This window comes from Benincasa hispida, chromosome 11, assembly GCF_009727055.1.
Source record: "Benincasa hispida cultivar B227 chromosome 11, ASM972705v1, whole genome shotgun sequence".
Classification (NCBI taxonomy): domain Eukaryota; kingdom Viridiplantae; phylum Streptophyta; class Magnoliopsida; order Cucurbitales; family Cucurbitaceae; genus Benincasa; species Benincasa hispida.
The window spans coordinates 56858657-56874604 of record NC_052359.1 but is presented as its reverse complement, the minus strand read 5'-3'; the positions used below and the strand labels follow the sequence as shown (position 1 = coordinate 56874604).

Genomic DNA, 15948 nt, shown 5'->3' with positions numbered 1-15948 from the left:
TCCTCGTTTTTTTAGAAATATATATATTAAAAAAATAATGAATCCTTAGACGTATCTGTATCTTAGTTTTTTAGAAATTGACGAATCGCCATATCCGATCCTATCCGTATCATGCCATCATATCTGTACTTTAGAGGTTTGATGTTTTGTTGATTGTCCTCTGTTGACTCTTTAGGTTGCTCTTGCTTCTATTTTGTTGGGCTTTGGGGAAATGGGCCTAAGCCCACTGAATGGAACTCCATTTTCTCAATTAATTTGAGAGATGATTGGACAAATGACCAAAATAAAATAGTATTTTAGAAAATAACCAAGGAAGTTTTTCTTAGTAAAGATGACCAAATAATTAATTCTAATGCTATTTACAATTTAATAATTGACAAAAATATCCCTATTACTAAATTTCTAAGATTAGGGTGTATTTTAAAGAAAAATCTAACGGCCTAAACAGAATCTTATCAACTCAACCACCTAAAATCTCATCCATTTGAAATTTGAATATATATTAATTGTGAAATAAAAATTAAAAAGAAAATAAAAACTATTTAAATCAAATAGCATGTTAAAGCTAACTTTAATTAAGTATAGCGATGGCCCCTCCACACAATATAATGGCCATAAATAAGAAAATTTAAAAATGGGTCGTTCATCAAATGGAATTCTTCTTTTAGTCATTCTATACGATTTCTCTTAATTTGGGGCAGATATCCATACATAATAATTTTTTATTATTAGTATTTTGAAAATACATAATAATTAAACTTACATAATGCAAAAATAAATAAAGAAATACCATTACATGGTTGAGTCCGATTGAACCCTTTCATAGAATTTCCTAATTCCATTGAGTTAGGGTACGGTTAAAATTTTAAGGGAAAGATATGAAGATTGCATCTCTAGTTATTTCTTACTTTGTTTTCATCTCTAGTTTGACATTTATTTAGGAATTTTGTATAGATGATCTTAATTTCAGTAATGTTGTTTGTCCCAGTTTTTTAAAATAATGAAGGATGGTCATCTACTACTGTTAGAGTACGTTAATTATCCAGATTGTCCATTCAGTATTTTAACGAGTGTGTAATTAAGGTCTTTTGCATAACAGTGACATAACATGCTAGGTCTTTCCTCCTTCTCTCTCTCGCGTTTGCTGCTTTAAACTCTCATTAATGGTACACCATGGACAGTATGGATAATTACCATGCCGTTAGTGCAAATATTAACAATGGAAGAGAGATATCCCTAATTTTTTTCTTAAAAATAATAACTTAAGAAAATGTCATTAACCATCTGAATTTTAGGTCATTCGTAAAAAATAAATAAATAAATAACTCAGTCACTTATATTCTTATAAGAAAAAGAAAATAAAATAATTTTATGTCTAATAGATTCTTGAATTTTAAAAAATTTGAAATTTTAGAGATTAATTTGTGATTTTAAAATTTTGGTGACTATATTAGGTACAAAACTCATAGTTGAGGAACTAAGTTTGTAATTAAGCCTATCAAATAATAACGATAGTAATAAAATAAATAAATTTGTGACTTAAGCAAAACTTAGGGTGTATTTGAATTACATTTTCAAGTATTTAATTTAAAAAATAAGTCATTTGGAAGAAATTTGAGTGTTTGACAATCATTCAAAATAATTTTTCAAGTATATTATTTTAATCAATTTTTATAAAAAATGTTTAAATAAAAATAAACTTTTGAAAAACACTTTTATGTCAAATCAATCCAAATAGGCTCTTAATCTTTTATGCCCAAGATCCTAATTCTTCAACATCCTTCTTCTCATCTTCTTCACTCACAAATTTAAAAAAAAAAAAACGTGCAAGGAATCTATTACGATCATAGAACAAAGTCCATTCCAAACTTGAACTTCTCTCACATTGCAAGCATTTTTTTTAAGTACAACATAGGAAAAGAAACAAGCAAGTACACTACAAGGATATTTTTAACCATAGATATTTAATACTCAGAGTTTCTAAAACTAAATTATATGAAATAAATACATATCAAATGTTCCTTAAAACAAATCAATATCATCAAGATTAGTTGTCCTCTATATCCAAAGAGGAAGACCTTCGAGCCCAATTTCAATAACGAATTGCGAGCATTTTATAGATGAAATAAGGTCACGTTTACTCTCGGCAAATGGGTATAAATAAACCTCAATTTGGTTAGTAGGCCCCATCTGATTACTTTAGTTTTTGTTTACACGTCTATCCATAATCGCAATTTAACGTGTGGACCACCGTACCATCCGTAATCAAATCTTGTAAACTAATGAGCTTGGAAAGATCATCAATTCAATTGCTTTTGATTATGCATGGGACCCACACATTTTATAAGAATACTTTTTTTCGAATTTTCGTCTTTTGCCCTTGAAAATTTGGAGATACATATTTATGGATGCATCAATCGGTAGCCGCTGAGTTAGAAAATCTAGATTTATGAATTTTCAGATATTATGTTCATTGAAATTCAATTAGCAAACAATGTAGTTCACAAGTATTAGATCATTTACCATTATCACTTACAACATCGTTTTACCACTACCGATAAATTGATATCGATTTTATTGACATATCGACTTCCATCTACCAATTTTTGGAATTGGTGTCCTAATTCTCCCATAGTCTGTTGTTTGTAATGATACACATTGTTTTATGAATAAAATAACTGTTAATTTATTCTGGCATTTACTCATATTTAATAAACAAAGTTCCATGGTTATTTTATGTAAACTTAAGCATGTATATGTGATATACAAGTAGATAACGAATTAAATGATAACCTAGATAGGTCTGTAGTATAAGAATTAAGGTGGGATACCTGATCCTGGTAACACTACAGATACGGTCCGCTTTGTAGAGGTTTGCAAGTATTGTAAAGTACTATAGATGATAGATCCTGACCATTCATGTGGAGACATGCGAATGGGGGTGTCCTATACAAAGAGTTTGTATAAGATCGGACCATGAGATGACTAGACTCTATATATAATGTCGTTGATACTAGAGACTTACATCTCACCTAAACGACCATAGGTGACATGACCTCAATCCTGAGTGTTTTGGGAACTCTTGCCTTTGAGGGCGGTCCTTTGATTAGTGTGGGTGAGAGTGGCTAGATTGCCAACTCAACATGCCTATCTTTTTGGGGACTTTTCTGATTTGGGAGTTGGGAACTCAATATACAAGATGAAATTCACTCCATCCCCGAAGTAGAGGTAAGTAGAGAGATTGCTCCTTTAAAGGCTGATTCCGGAGCTTGAATATAATGGCCACAACTTCTCTTTGGAAGAGAGGACTCAATCATAGTAGGACTATGACTTAAGTTCATTAGAGGGATCAGTGGTATTTAAGGAGTTAGATGTAACTACAGGGGCATAACAGTTATTGGCCGAGCTGTACATACGAGCAATCTGTGAAGGGTTGTCGTACTATTGATTGGTTAAGATGGACATATAATATATCTATGGTAAGGAGAGTTCAGCTGTCGATCTTTAGTAGAGTGCCTGACAGTTAACGGATAGTGGATCTCATGACCAAAGAGTTTAGTTAGTTATTCACGTACCATTGGAGCTTCGAGCTACAAGTACATACGGTCCCTTTCGTAGCTCAATAGATTCAGTTGAGGAATAGTTCTTAGTATTGATTTGAAATGTTTAAATTGACAAGAGGTAATTCGATTATATATGATATGATCGGTATGATGTATGAGATACATCTAGTGGAGAATTAATGTAAATGAGATTTACATTAAGTGCCATGGAATAGAAAAAGAGCTATGGTATATATGTTTCATGAGATGAAATATTAAAACTATAGGTTATAAATATAGTATGATAAGTTGGTTATCATTTATATTTATAATAATATCAATTATTGGATAATTATCTCTTTTTCTCTAATAACCAATTGAGTGGGAGGTTATTGGTGGTTTCAAGGTAACCATGAGATAAAAAGAAAATTGTTTTCCTAATTTTAGTAATGTTGAAAATTGTTATTTTGAGATTTTCCAATCTCAGAAAAATACTCATGGGAAGTTATCAAGTAAATTGGATTTACTAGACGACAGCTTGGAGTAAGGTAAACGATCGTGAAGTGTTAGTAGGCAACAGATACTCAGTTAAGTGATGAGCTAAACTTGCTAGACGATCGCTTAGATTTTCCTAAACAATTGGACATCAACCTATACAATAGATTCTACCATCTCCCACTTGCTCAATCGTTTACACGATTGTGTTCCTCCGATCTTCTGCCTCAAACCAAGTCCATACAGAGCCCACCTTCTGAATTCTTACACCGAGAATACCAAGGTAACCTTCTCTTGGTGGTGTCATACTCAACTCGACACTGTCGAGGTTCTGTGGAGGTCGTTCGTGTTGTTCGGGGTGTTCATTATCAAGGTGATCGCTTAGTTTGAGTGTGCGGTGTTCGTGCAATATAGCGATCATGTTTGACGAGCGTTTGGGTGTTGCTGTGTTCGAGCATTCATGATCAAGGTGCTTTGAGATGAGTCGACAAAAATGTGTTACTCTTGTCCTTGATCTGTTGTTGAACATGTTGTAAGTTCTATATTTAATGTATAACTGTATGTTTCTGTTTGTGATTGTAATTTTAAAGTTCATATACGATTGTAATTTGGAATGATCTTTTCGTTGCTCATGGAAATCCTCGTGTTCGATTTCCTTCAATTGGTGTTAGAGTTAGGTTGTTCTGATATTCCAAATTTCAATTCTGTTTTGAACTTCTTTTACAGTCTTGGTGGGTTATCTGCATTTGTATTTAATTGTTAATGCATCTGTGGATAGTGTTGATGAATATTTTCGAGTTTAATTGCCTTTGTTTAAAGCTTTCTTCAATTACAAAGTGTTAATTTGTAAGGGCCCCCGTATTTTTGGGCGTAATTAACTTGCAATTGAGTTTGTAATTCAAAGAGTTTGAGTTAGTCGAGTCGTTCATGATGAAGTTTCGAAGCATGGAGATGCGGTTCTTAACGAGGAAGAAAACCAAGAGTTGGTCGTATCGTTGTAGCCTAAGGTAAACGATCATTGGGATTTATCTAAGTGATCGTGTAGATTTTTTTATATGATCGTTTAGTATTTATTAAATGATCGTTTAGTTAATGGCAAATGATGGGGTAAATCGTCTACTCTATCGCGTAGCGTTGGTTGCCCGATCACATAGGCACTAGAGGTAGACGATTGTAGTGGGAGCATGTGATGCTCATCGTTTAGTAAAAGTGCGCGCTAGATGATCGTGTAGTTAGCAAGCCTCATAGCTTAGTTACTACCTACACGATCGCACGGTATATGATACGAAGGCACTAGCTAAGCGATCATTTAGGCGATGATGTTTTGCCGCATCGTAGTCGTTTAGAGGATCGCGTAAGGCATGTATTGTGCAGAGCACGCTAAGCAATCGTGTACCTCGGGCTTCATCGCTTAGTAAAGGGTACACGATCGTGTAGTATTTGCTAAATAATCGTTTAGCTTTGGAAGCATTGGTAAACGATAAAGCGAAGCGTTTGTTCTTTTGTGTAGACGATCGCAAGGAGTTTAGTACACGATAGTTTAAGACGTGTCGCTTCACCCGGGCGGTTCAAGACCCAGTTCCCCTGTTTGAACTGGAGACTCGTTGGTTTTGTAATAGTTAGCTTTAATTTTGTGATTTTAAGGCAATTCTACCCGATTCATCAACATTTATTTTTTTTATACATGTGATGATGGTGCTTATATGGCAAAATGTTTGACATATAATTTAAAAACCTACCTTAGGTTCTACAATTATTCATGCATCATGTATAAATGTTATAATCTAGCATGAAGAAATTACTTGAAAGTATGCGCATGCATCATGAAATATAAGAGTTATATTAAGCATGCGCATGCATCATGAAATATAAGAGTTATATTTTGCATGTAGTGAGCATTATTATGCATCATCTTTTTATTATAAGTGTTATAATCTAAGGGTGAATGGAAGCATGTTGTGCTTGTTTCATTACTGTTTTATATAAGTGTTATATAAAAGAAGTAGCAATGAATGAACAATGCATTTGACATGACACTTAGGCTGTTTATAATTGTTATGAATGTCTTGCATGTGTTAGCTTAGCATTGTAGTTTTAGTTGTTTCCATTTATAAGTGTTATAAAGGAAATTAGAACTAAAATCAATAAGAAAGAGTTGCATGTGGACTTAAGGTGAACTCAAATTTTTTAAAAGGGTTTTAAAATTGGATTGAGATAGACCTAAGTTTGAATGGTTCTAAAGAGTTTAGTAATCTAGATTAATCTTATAAAATCGATTTAATAGGATTAAATTGATTGGCATAAAAGATTAAATTTGTTTTAAATCTATCTATAAGGGACCTTTTGTCTAAGGCGGGTTTTGTCTAGGCTGGGGTTCTTAAGATGACGGAAACGTAACACCTCTACCTGGGAACCTACCTGGAAAGGTGAATTGGATAGATTTTTAACAAGCATGCGACAATTTGGTCAAAGACTTTATTAAAGAGTTTAATGGATGATGATTAAAAGTTGTTTAACTATCCAAGGTAAAAGTTACTCTTGGGCAAACCTAAAAGTCACTTAGTTAAAATCCTTAGTGGTGTTTTTTTCTAAGTAAACTAGACCCTCTGTTATAAAATACTCAGTGTGAGGAAGAGATGTATCTGATATGTCTATGATTCTACTCATGTTTCTCCCTGAATGTTCATACTGTTAGATTCATGCTTGGCCTCGTGGTGCCCTAGAAGCATCCCCCTTCAGATGGTGTTTGCATGAGTCAATATCAAGGTGGACGGAGAGAGTGTTTATAGTAAGTGGGTGAAGGGTGTGTGTCAACACACCCTATAATCTCTGTCATTGGTTCACACCGTGATATCATTCTATACTCCCTCGTGGCATCCTAGGAGTGTCCCCCTTCAAATGGGTTTTGTGTAGTTGGTCAAGATCAAGGTGAACTCCAGAAATGGATAGGGTCGCTTTAGATTTTACCACAATCGAATTTTTTCCATTCGGATTGGCTGCTTGGGCCGGATCTCTAGGGCCTAAAATGGAAGGTCACATTTCTAGGAGATTGTTAAACAAGTTAATGATCTCTTAGCCAAATCAATGATGGTTAGTCGTTATAGAAGCAAGAGTTGTTATGGTATTAATGACTGGTTGAGAGCTTCTCAATTCAAAGGAGGGATAATTGACCTCCCTTCAATGGATTTTTTCCTAAACCTTTGAAGCGTCATTACGAAACTAGATGTCACACAGGGTTCATATTAGTTTTGCTAAAACCCTATTGGATATTGTTTGTTTTACAATGAGTATTTGCTTAAAAACCTAACGTAGGTTAATGTGTCTTTCTTTTCAGCAACTCGTTAGTATTTCCGTTTAGTGCTTTTAATATGCGACTACATACAATGGAAAAAATCATGTGAACGTATTTTATGGAAAATGACCTTGAATTTGTCATGGTTGAGGAGTGTCCTCAAGTCCCGACCCTTGATGCACCACGAAGTGTTCGCAATGCATATGAGGTGTGGATGAAGGCTAATTCATTGGCCTGACTTTACATTTTGGCTAACATACCTGATGTTTTGGCAAAAGGATTGAAAACATAGTCATTGCACGCGAGATCATGTATTCACTGCAAGATTTGTTTGAACGTTAGTTCTTAATTTTCGAGCATAAAGGAATGGATGAAGAAACTAGTAGTGTCAGTTATTATGACACTGATCCCACTACTCTCCAAAAGAGGAGGAAAGATAGTAGACCTGATTTATTAGTCTTGGAGACGTATTTGGTAAAGAATGATGATTCTGCCTGGATCTTAGATTCGGGTGCTACCAATCATGTTCGTTCCTCTTACCAAGGATTCAGTTTCTGGAAAACGGTTCTACAAAGAGAGATGACTCGACGAGTCAGTACTGGTGAGGTTGTTTCAGTTGTTGCTGTAGGCAGGCTGAAGTTATTTGTTGACAAGAAATGTTATCTATTACTGGATAATATTTTTGTAGTTTCTCATATTAAGAGGAACTGAATCTCGGTTTCTTGTCTCATTGAACAAAGGTATACCGTCTCCTTTTCTGAGAGTAAAGTGTTTATTTTCAAGAATGGAATGGAGATTGGTTATGGTTCAATGGAAAGTAACTTATATGTACTAAGGCCGTTAGTCATACAAGCCTTATTTAACACTGAAATGTTCAGTACAGCAACAACAACTAAAAGACCAAAAGTTTCTCCTAAAGAAAACGCCTGTCTTTGGCATCTAAGGTTAGGTCACATCAACTTCAATAGGATTGAGAATTTGGTGAAAAGTTGACTTCTAAAGAGTTCAAAAGAAAACTCCTTGTCGGTATGTGAATCATGCCTCAAATGCAAGATGACCAAACGACCTTTTACTGGAAAATGTTACAGAGCCAAGGAAGCCATGGAGCTTGTACATTCAGACCTCTATGGTTTGATGAATGTTAGAGCTCGAGGTGGGTATGAATATTTCATCTCTTTCATAGAAGATTATTCAAGATTTGGGTATCTCTACCTAATGCAACGTAAGTCTGAAGCTTTTGACAAGTTCAAGGAGGATAAAGCTGAAGTTGAAAACTTGTTAGGTAAGAAGATAAAAACAATACGATCTGATCGTGGTGGAGAGTATATGGACCTCCAATTCCAGAACTATATGATAGAACATGGAATTGCGTCCCAACTCTTGGCCTCTAGTACACCTCAACAGAATAGTGTATCAGAAAAGAAAAACAAAACCTTTTTGGACATGGTTCAGTCTATAATGAGCTATGCTCATCTTCCAGACTCATTTTGGGGTTTTGCAGTGGGGACTACATGCTAATCCTGAACAACGTTCCCTCGAAAAGTGTTTCTGAAACACCTTTTGAGTTGTCGAGAGGCCGTAAAAGTATTTTACACCACTTCAGGATTTGGGGCTATCTGGCACATGTGCTAGTGACTAACCTAAAGAAGTTGGAATCACATTCGAAGGTTTGCCTCTTTTGTAGGCTACCCCAAGGAAACAAGAGGTGGATACTTGTATGATCCGAGTGAGAATAAAGTATTTGTTTCTACAAATGTTATCTTCTTAGAAGAAGACCACATGAGGGATCATAAGCCACGAAGTAAGCTCTTTTTGCATGAAATTTCAAGTGAGACTGAAACTACTGAGGGTTCAACAAGAGTTGTTGAATAGACAGATAGATCAACAAGGGCTATTGAGGTTGGAACGTCTAGTTAACTAGCTCAAGTGTTGAGACTGCCTCGACGTATGGGGGGGTTATGAACCCATTGGATCGTTACATGGATTTGACTGAAGCCTAGAACATCATTTCGAATGATGGGGTCGAGGATCCGTTGTCTTTTAAGAAAGCAATGAAGGAAGTTGACAAGGATGAATGGATTAAGACCATGAACCAGGAAATGGAGTCTATGTACTTCAATAATGTCTGGGAGCGTGTTGATCCACCTGATGGGGTAAGACCTATTGGGTGTAAGTAGATCTATAAGCGAAAGAGAGATGTAGATGGAAAGGTGCAAACCTTTAAGGCAGACTCATGGCAAAGGGTTATACCTATGTTGAGGGAGTTGACTATGAGGAAACTTTCTCACCTGTTGTCATGCTCAAGTCATCCAGATTCTCCTGTCCATAGCCATATTTTATGACTATGAAAAATGGAAAATGGACGTCAAAACTGCATTTCTTAATGGTAATCTTGAGAATACCATCTATATGACTCAACCAGAGGGGTTCATAGTTCCAGATCAAGAGCAAAGAGTTTGCAAGCTTAATAGGTCCATCTATGGGCTGAAACAAGCATCTAGATCATGGAACATCAGATTTGACAATACGGTCAAATCGTTTGGCTCTAATCTGAATTTTGATGAGCCTTGTGTTTACAAGAAGATCATTAACAACTCAATAGCTTTCCTGGTACTGTATGTGGATGATATCTTACTCATTGGGAATGATATAGAGTATCTAACTAACATTAAGAAATGGTTAGCTGCCCAGTTCCAAATGAAAGATTTGGGTGAGGCAAATTATGTTCTAGGGATCCAAATCATTCGGGATTGTAAGAACAAACGGTTAGCCTTGTCTCAGACATCGTACATCGATCAAATGTTAATCAGGTACATAATGGAGGATTCCAAGAGGGGTTTGTTATCCTTCAGGTATGGAATCATTTTGTCTAAGGATCAATGTCCTAAGATACCTCAAGAGGTTGGTGAAATGAGATGGATTCACTATGCTACAGCTGTAGGAAGCTTAATGTATGCTATGTTGTGTACCAGACCCAACATTTGCTATGAAATAGGGATTGTCAGTCGGTATTCGTCTAATCCAGGATTTGATCACTGGACGGTGTTAAGACGATCCTTAAGTATCTTCCAAGAATGAGAGACTACATGCTCGTGTATGGAGATAAGAATATGATCCTCACAGGATACACAGACTCTGACTTTCAGACCGATAGAGATTCTCGCAAATCGACATCAGGTTCAGTGTTCACTCTAAATTGAGGGGTTGTAGTGTGGCGAAGCATCAAGCAAGGATGCATCACGAACTCCACTATGGAAGCTGAATACGTAGCCACTTGTGAAACAGCTAAGAAGGTTGTTTGGCTGAGGAAATTTCTTTCAGATTTGGAAATTGTTCCAAATATGGATTTGCCTATCACTCTTTATTGTGATAACGGCGGGGCTGTGGCAAGGAGCCTCGGAGTCATCGTCGGGGTAAGCATATCCTGTCTCTTATACACATCTAGATGTGTATAAGAGACAGGTCTAGGTCTGCGAGATATGCAGCATCTGTCTCTTATACACATCTAGATGTGTATAAGAGACAGCTTTATAGTGATAATAGTGGGGTTGTTGCAAATTTGAATGAGCCTCAAAGTCATCGTCGGGGTAAGCATATCGAACGAAAATAGCACATGATTAGAGACAATGTGCATACCCTTGATGTGATAGTCACGAAGATGGCTTAGAACCACAACGTTGTTGATCCCTTTACAAAGGCTCTTACGGCTAAAGTGTTCGAGGGTCACTTGGAGAGTCTAGGTCTGCGAGATATGCAGCATCTTGTCTAGGGCAAGTGGGAGATGATATTGGGTTATGCCCTAGTTTATTGTATTTCGTACATGTTTTATATTGTATTGTACATTAGGATTGGTGTCTTAATCTTCCGTATTCTCGTTGTTTGTAATGATACACATTGTTTTATGAATAAAATAACTGTTATTTCATTCTAGCATTTCTTCATATCCAATAAATAAAGCTCCATGGTTATCTTATGTAAACTTAAGCATGTATATGTGATATACAAGTGGATCATGACTTAAGTGATAACCTAGATAGGTCTGTAGTATAAGGATTAAGGTGGGATACCTGATCCTGGTGACACTATGGATACGGCCCGATTTGTAAAGGTTTGCAAGTATTGTAAACTACTACAGATGGTAGATCTTGACCATTCATGTGGAGACGTGCGAGTAGAGGTGTCCTATACAAAGTGTTTGTATAAGATCGGACCACGAGATGACTAGACTCTATATATAACGCCATTGATACTAGAGACTTACATCTCACCTAAATGACCATAGGTGACACGACCTCAATCCTAAGTGTTTTGGAAACTCCTGCCTTTAATGGCGGTCATTTGATTAGTATGGGTGAGAGTGGCCGGATTGCCAACTTAACATGCCTACCTTTTTGGGGACTTATCTGATTTGGGAGCTGGAAACTCAATACACAAGATGGAATTCACTCATTCCCCAAAGTAGGGGTAAGTAGAGAGATTGCTTCTTTAAGGGCTGATTCTAAGGCTTGAACATAATAGCCACAACTTCTCTTTGGAAGAGAGAACTCAGTCATAGTAGGACTATGACTTATGTTCATTAGAGAGATCAGTGGTACTTAAGGAGTTAGATGTAACTACAGGGGCATAACGGTTATTGGCCGAGCTGTACTTATGAGCGATTTGTGAAGGGTTGCCGCACTGTTGATTGGTCAAGATAGACACATAATATAATTTTGGTAAGGAAAGTTCAGTTGTCGGTCTTTAGTGGAGTGCCTGGCAGTTAACGAATGGTGGATCCCATGACTAAAGAGTTTAGTCAGTTATTCACGTACCGTTGGAGCTTCGAGCTACAGGTCCATAAGGTCCCCTTGGTAGCTCAATGGATTTAGTTGACGATTAGTTCTTAGTGTTGATTTGAAATGTTCAAATTGACAAGAGGTAATTTGATTATATTTGATATGATCGGTATGATGTATGAGATACATCTAGTAGAGGATTAATGTAAATGAGATTTACATTAAGTACCATAGAATAGAAAAAGAGCTATGGTTTATATGTTTCATGAGATGAAATATTAAAACTATAGGTTATAAATATATTATGATAAGTTGGTTATCATTTATATTTATAATAATATTAGTTATTGGATAATTATCTATTTTTCTCTAATAATCAATTGAGTAGGAGGTTATTAGTGGTTTCATGGTAACCGTGAGATAAAAGGAAAGATGTTTTCCTAATTTTAGTAATGTTGAAAATTATTGTTTTTGAGATTTTCCAATCTCGGAAAATACTCACGAGAAGTTGTCAAGTAAATTGGATTTACTAAGCGATAGCTTGGAATAAGGTAAACGATCGTGGAGTGTTAGTAGGCGGCAGACACTCAGCTAAGCAATGAGCTAAACGATCGTATAGCTTTTGCTAGACAATCGCTTAGTTTTTCCTAAATGATTGAGCATCGACCTATATGATAGGTTCTGTCATCTCCCACTTGCTCAACCGTTTACACGATTGTGTTTTCTCCGATCTTCTGCCTCAAACCAAGTCCACACAGAGCCCACCCTTTGGATTCTCACACCAAGAATACCAAGGTAACCTTATTGGTGGTGTCATACTCAACTCGACACTGTTGAGGTTCTGTGGAGACCGTTCGTATTGTTCGAGGTGTTTGTGACCAAGGCGATCGCTTAGTGTTTGTGCAGTGTAGCAGTCGTGTTGGACGAACGTTCGGGTGTTGCTATGTTCGAGCGTTCATGATCAAGGAGCTTTGAGATGAATCGACAAAAGTGTGTTACTCTTGTCTTTGATCTGTTGTTGAACATGCTGTAATTTCTGTATTTAATGCATAACCGTGTGTTTCTATTTGTGATTATAATTGTGAAGTTCATATATGATTGTAATTTGGAATGATCTTTCTGCTACTCATGGAAATCTTTGTGTTCGATTTCCTTCACGACTTACTTCTATTTGATCTAATCGATATGACCGTTAGTGAAGCACACATTCATATCGATAGACGATAATAAGGTCGATTTCTTCATCAATGGGTTTATTAGATCATACAATAAAAAATTGAATAGTGTCGATATTAGTGACGATAAACGAGTGGAATACTAAATAAACTAATGTGACCAGATTAATGGACGAGCGAACAAATGATCAATGAACTAAGAAATGAATATCATAAATTAAATCGTGAAGAAGTGAAGAACAGTGGTCTCAAACAGTCGACAAATTGTTTGAAATGGTCGTAAATGGGTGTGTTTGGTGTTGTCGATGAGGAACCATGTTATGAGGGTAGTTTAGTCATTTTCCTTCTACCTCTTAATTAATGATTTGAAGTAAACAGATTCATCAACCATACTACTTTTGAAAAATTAGATGGGTAATCACACTAGTTTACCATTCAAGCCCATTCCACAATCAAGATTACACTATTTTCATTACTAAAGTTAAACGTGGCCTAAATTCAAAATATATGGCACCATTTAAAGGTTGAGAATTTGAACCTAATCTTTCCATATTTAGATTTATGCAACTTAAACATCAAATTTACTAATCTTTAAACCATACAAACTCAACTTCCTAACTTCTTTTCCAGGGAAGAATTCATACAAATAATAAGTAAGTTTCAAGAGCTTGAGTTCATATAGTTTCTTATTGCACTAACTCATATAAATACTAAAATCACCGTAATTCAATTGTAATTGACATATCCTCATTCTAACTTTGATTGTACTGAAAAAATAATTATACATGAAAATGGGAAAACCCATCATTTCTACTGAAATAATTCCTATGAGCTTCAACTCCAAGTGGGTTTAATAGTCTCTTCTCACAAACTTCATTAGAACTGCAAATATTGCTCAGAGCCACAAGCAACTCAACAATGGCGTCCTCTGTTTTCTCCCTGTCTGCATAATGAAGGGTCTGCAGCAGCAACACATGCGACCTCGACCCACTGCCGCCGCCATCGCTGTTGCCTTCGCAATCCGGCTGCTTCTCAAAGCTCTGCTCTGAATGCCACGTGTTCATGTCATGAGCCATCGGAGCCAACCACTGCAATATTTTTGCCATTGCGGATTTACTCTCCGCCGCCAAAACTGGATCGTACAGCGATGAGTGCCGAGCTTTCGTCGTCTTTCTCAGTCGCAATCTCAGAGCTTTCACAATACTCACCGGCAACATGTTGAACAAATCGTCTCGTTCCTCGCTACCGATCAGGTGAGGCGCCGATGCCAAATTCTCAATCGAAACCACGATTTTGCCGTAATGAATCGCTAAGGCGGCGGCACCGAGGGAATTCTTAGGTGAGTTTGATAAATTTTCTTTGATAAAGAACGATGAGATTGAATAATGTCCACCATTGGTTCGTTTTGGTGACGATGATGCTCTGCTGTCAACTGCTCTGTTTTTCACCTTCAACGATGACGTTTTGCGTACCGGCAGAGACGGCTGTGAAGATCCAATTTCTCTGTTCTTACAGTCTCGGAATGATCGAAAATGGGGAAATTGAGTAAATCTTTTACTCTCCGAAGAAATCTTCATCAATGGCGGACTGTGGTTATAATTCTGTTTTTTCCCCTGTTCTTCTAATTCCGACCACCTGTAACTCACCGCCGGGACAAGACGGTCGGCGGATTTCTCTCCACTCTCCTCCGGCCGCCGCATTTCCCTAACCCCAAAAACAATTTTGATTCGTTCTATAATCGTAATCATGGATCTCATGAAAAGTCTAAAAATATAATCAAACGTTCTGTTCCAAGGAGTTATTAATTTCAAGCTCTGCACACGGCGGCGGTGCCATGAAATTTTCTTCCGGTACTTGAACGATTTTCCTTGGCCGCCGGAAAATGAAAAAATCGTCGTCGTTCTCTTCAAATTCCGTTCAACTTCCGCTAGAATCTCCATTTCTCTCCACAGCTCCGCCGTGAGCACAACAAATCTCTGCATTTTCTTCACTCTTCTGTCCATTTTTTTCCATTTGTATTGCCATCCAAACCAATTGAATTCGTTCTTCAGTGGATCTTTGACGAATCTTTCAAATTCATGAAGAACAGGGTCAGAACATTTGGCCCCGAATCTCACGATTGATTTCGCGATATATTGAAGATCTTCGACGATTTCTTTCATGAAAAGTTCCGTTAGAAATGCTTCATCGGTTGAAATTAGTTTTCTGATTCCAATTGAGTTTGAAAGATTTTGTTTTGCTCTTGAGAATTCGTTGTCTTCTAATCGATTCCATAGCTGAACAAGCTTTGACATTAGAGCTGTAATTTCCAACGATAAGAAACCGATCGCCGACGGCTCCGGCTCCGGCGGCATAACTTTTCGGGAAACCCACCGGAATGTTGAACTTCTTGTGGGTCTCCGTTCTTTTGCCATTTTTTCCGGCGATGGGTATTGAATTAATTCAGAAAATTAATGCCCTGAGAGGAAATTAATAACAACATAAGTGTCATCGAATCTCTCAATGAAGTTAAAAAAACAAAAGTTCGGCTTTTTAAAAGATGTATTTTGATTAACTTTTTTTTTTTTTTAATTTTCTTGTTGTATGGAAATTTATATTTGGAAAAAATTTAAAATTTACAAGAAATGTGTTTTCTTTTGAAATAAAATATTCATGATTAATTATTATAT

The 15948-nt window shown here is 36.5% G+C and overlaps 1 protein-coding gene across 1 annotated transcript; it reads right to left on the bottom strand.

Moving 5' to 3' along the window:
• Positions 1–14058: 14058 nt before the first annotated feature.
• On the bottom strand, positions 14059–15693 carry LOC120090775 (protein PSK SIMULATOR 2-like). Its single transcript, XM_039048484.1, has one exon. It carries the CDS (start codon positions 15691–15693, stop codon positions 14059–14061), a length of 1635 nt encoding a protein of 544 aa, XP_038904412.1.
• Between the last annotated feature and the right edge of the window lie 255 nt (positions 15694–15948).

Excerpts from the sequence above, each read along its gene's own strand:
- LOC120090775 (XM_039048484.1), bottom strand. The coding sequence starts at position 15,693 with ATGGCAAAAGAACGGAGACCCACAAGAAGTTCAACATTCCGGTGGGTT.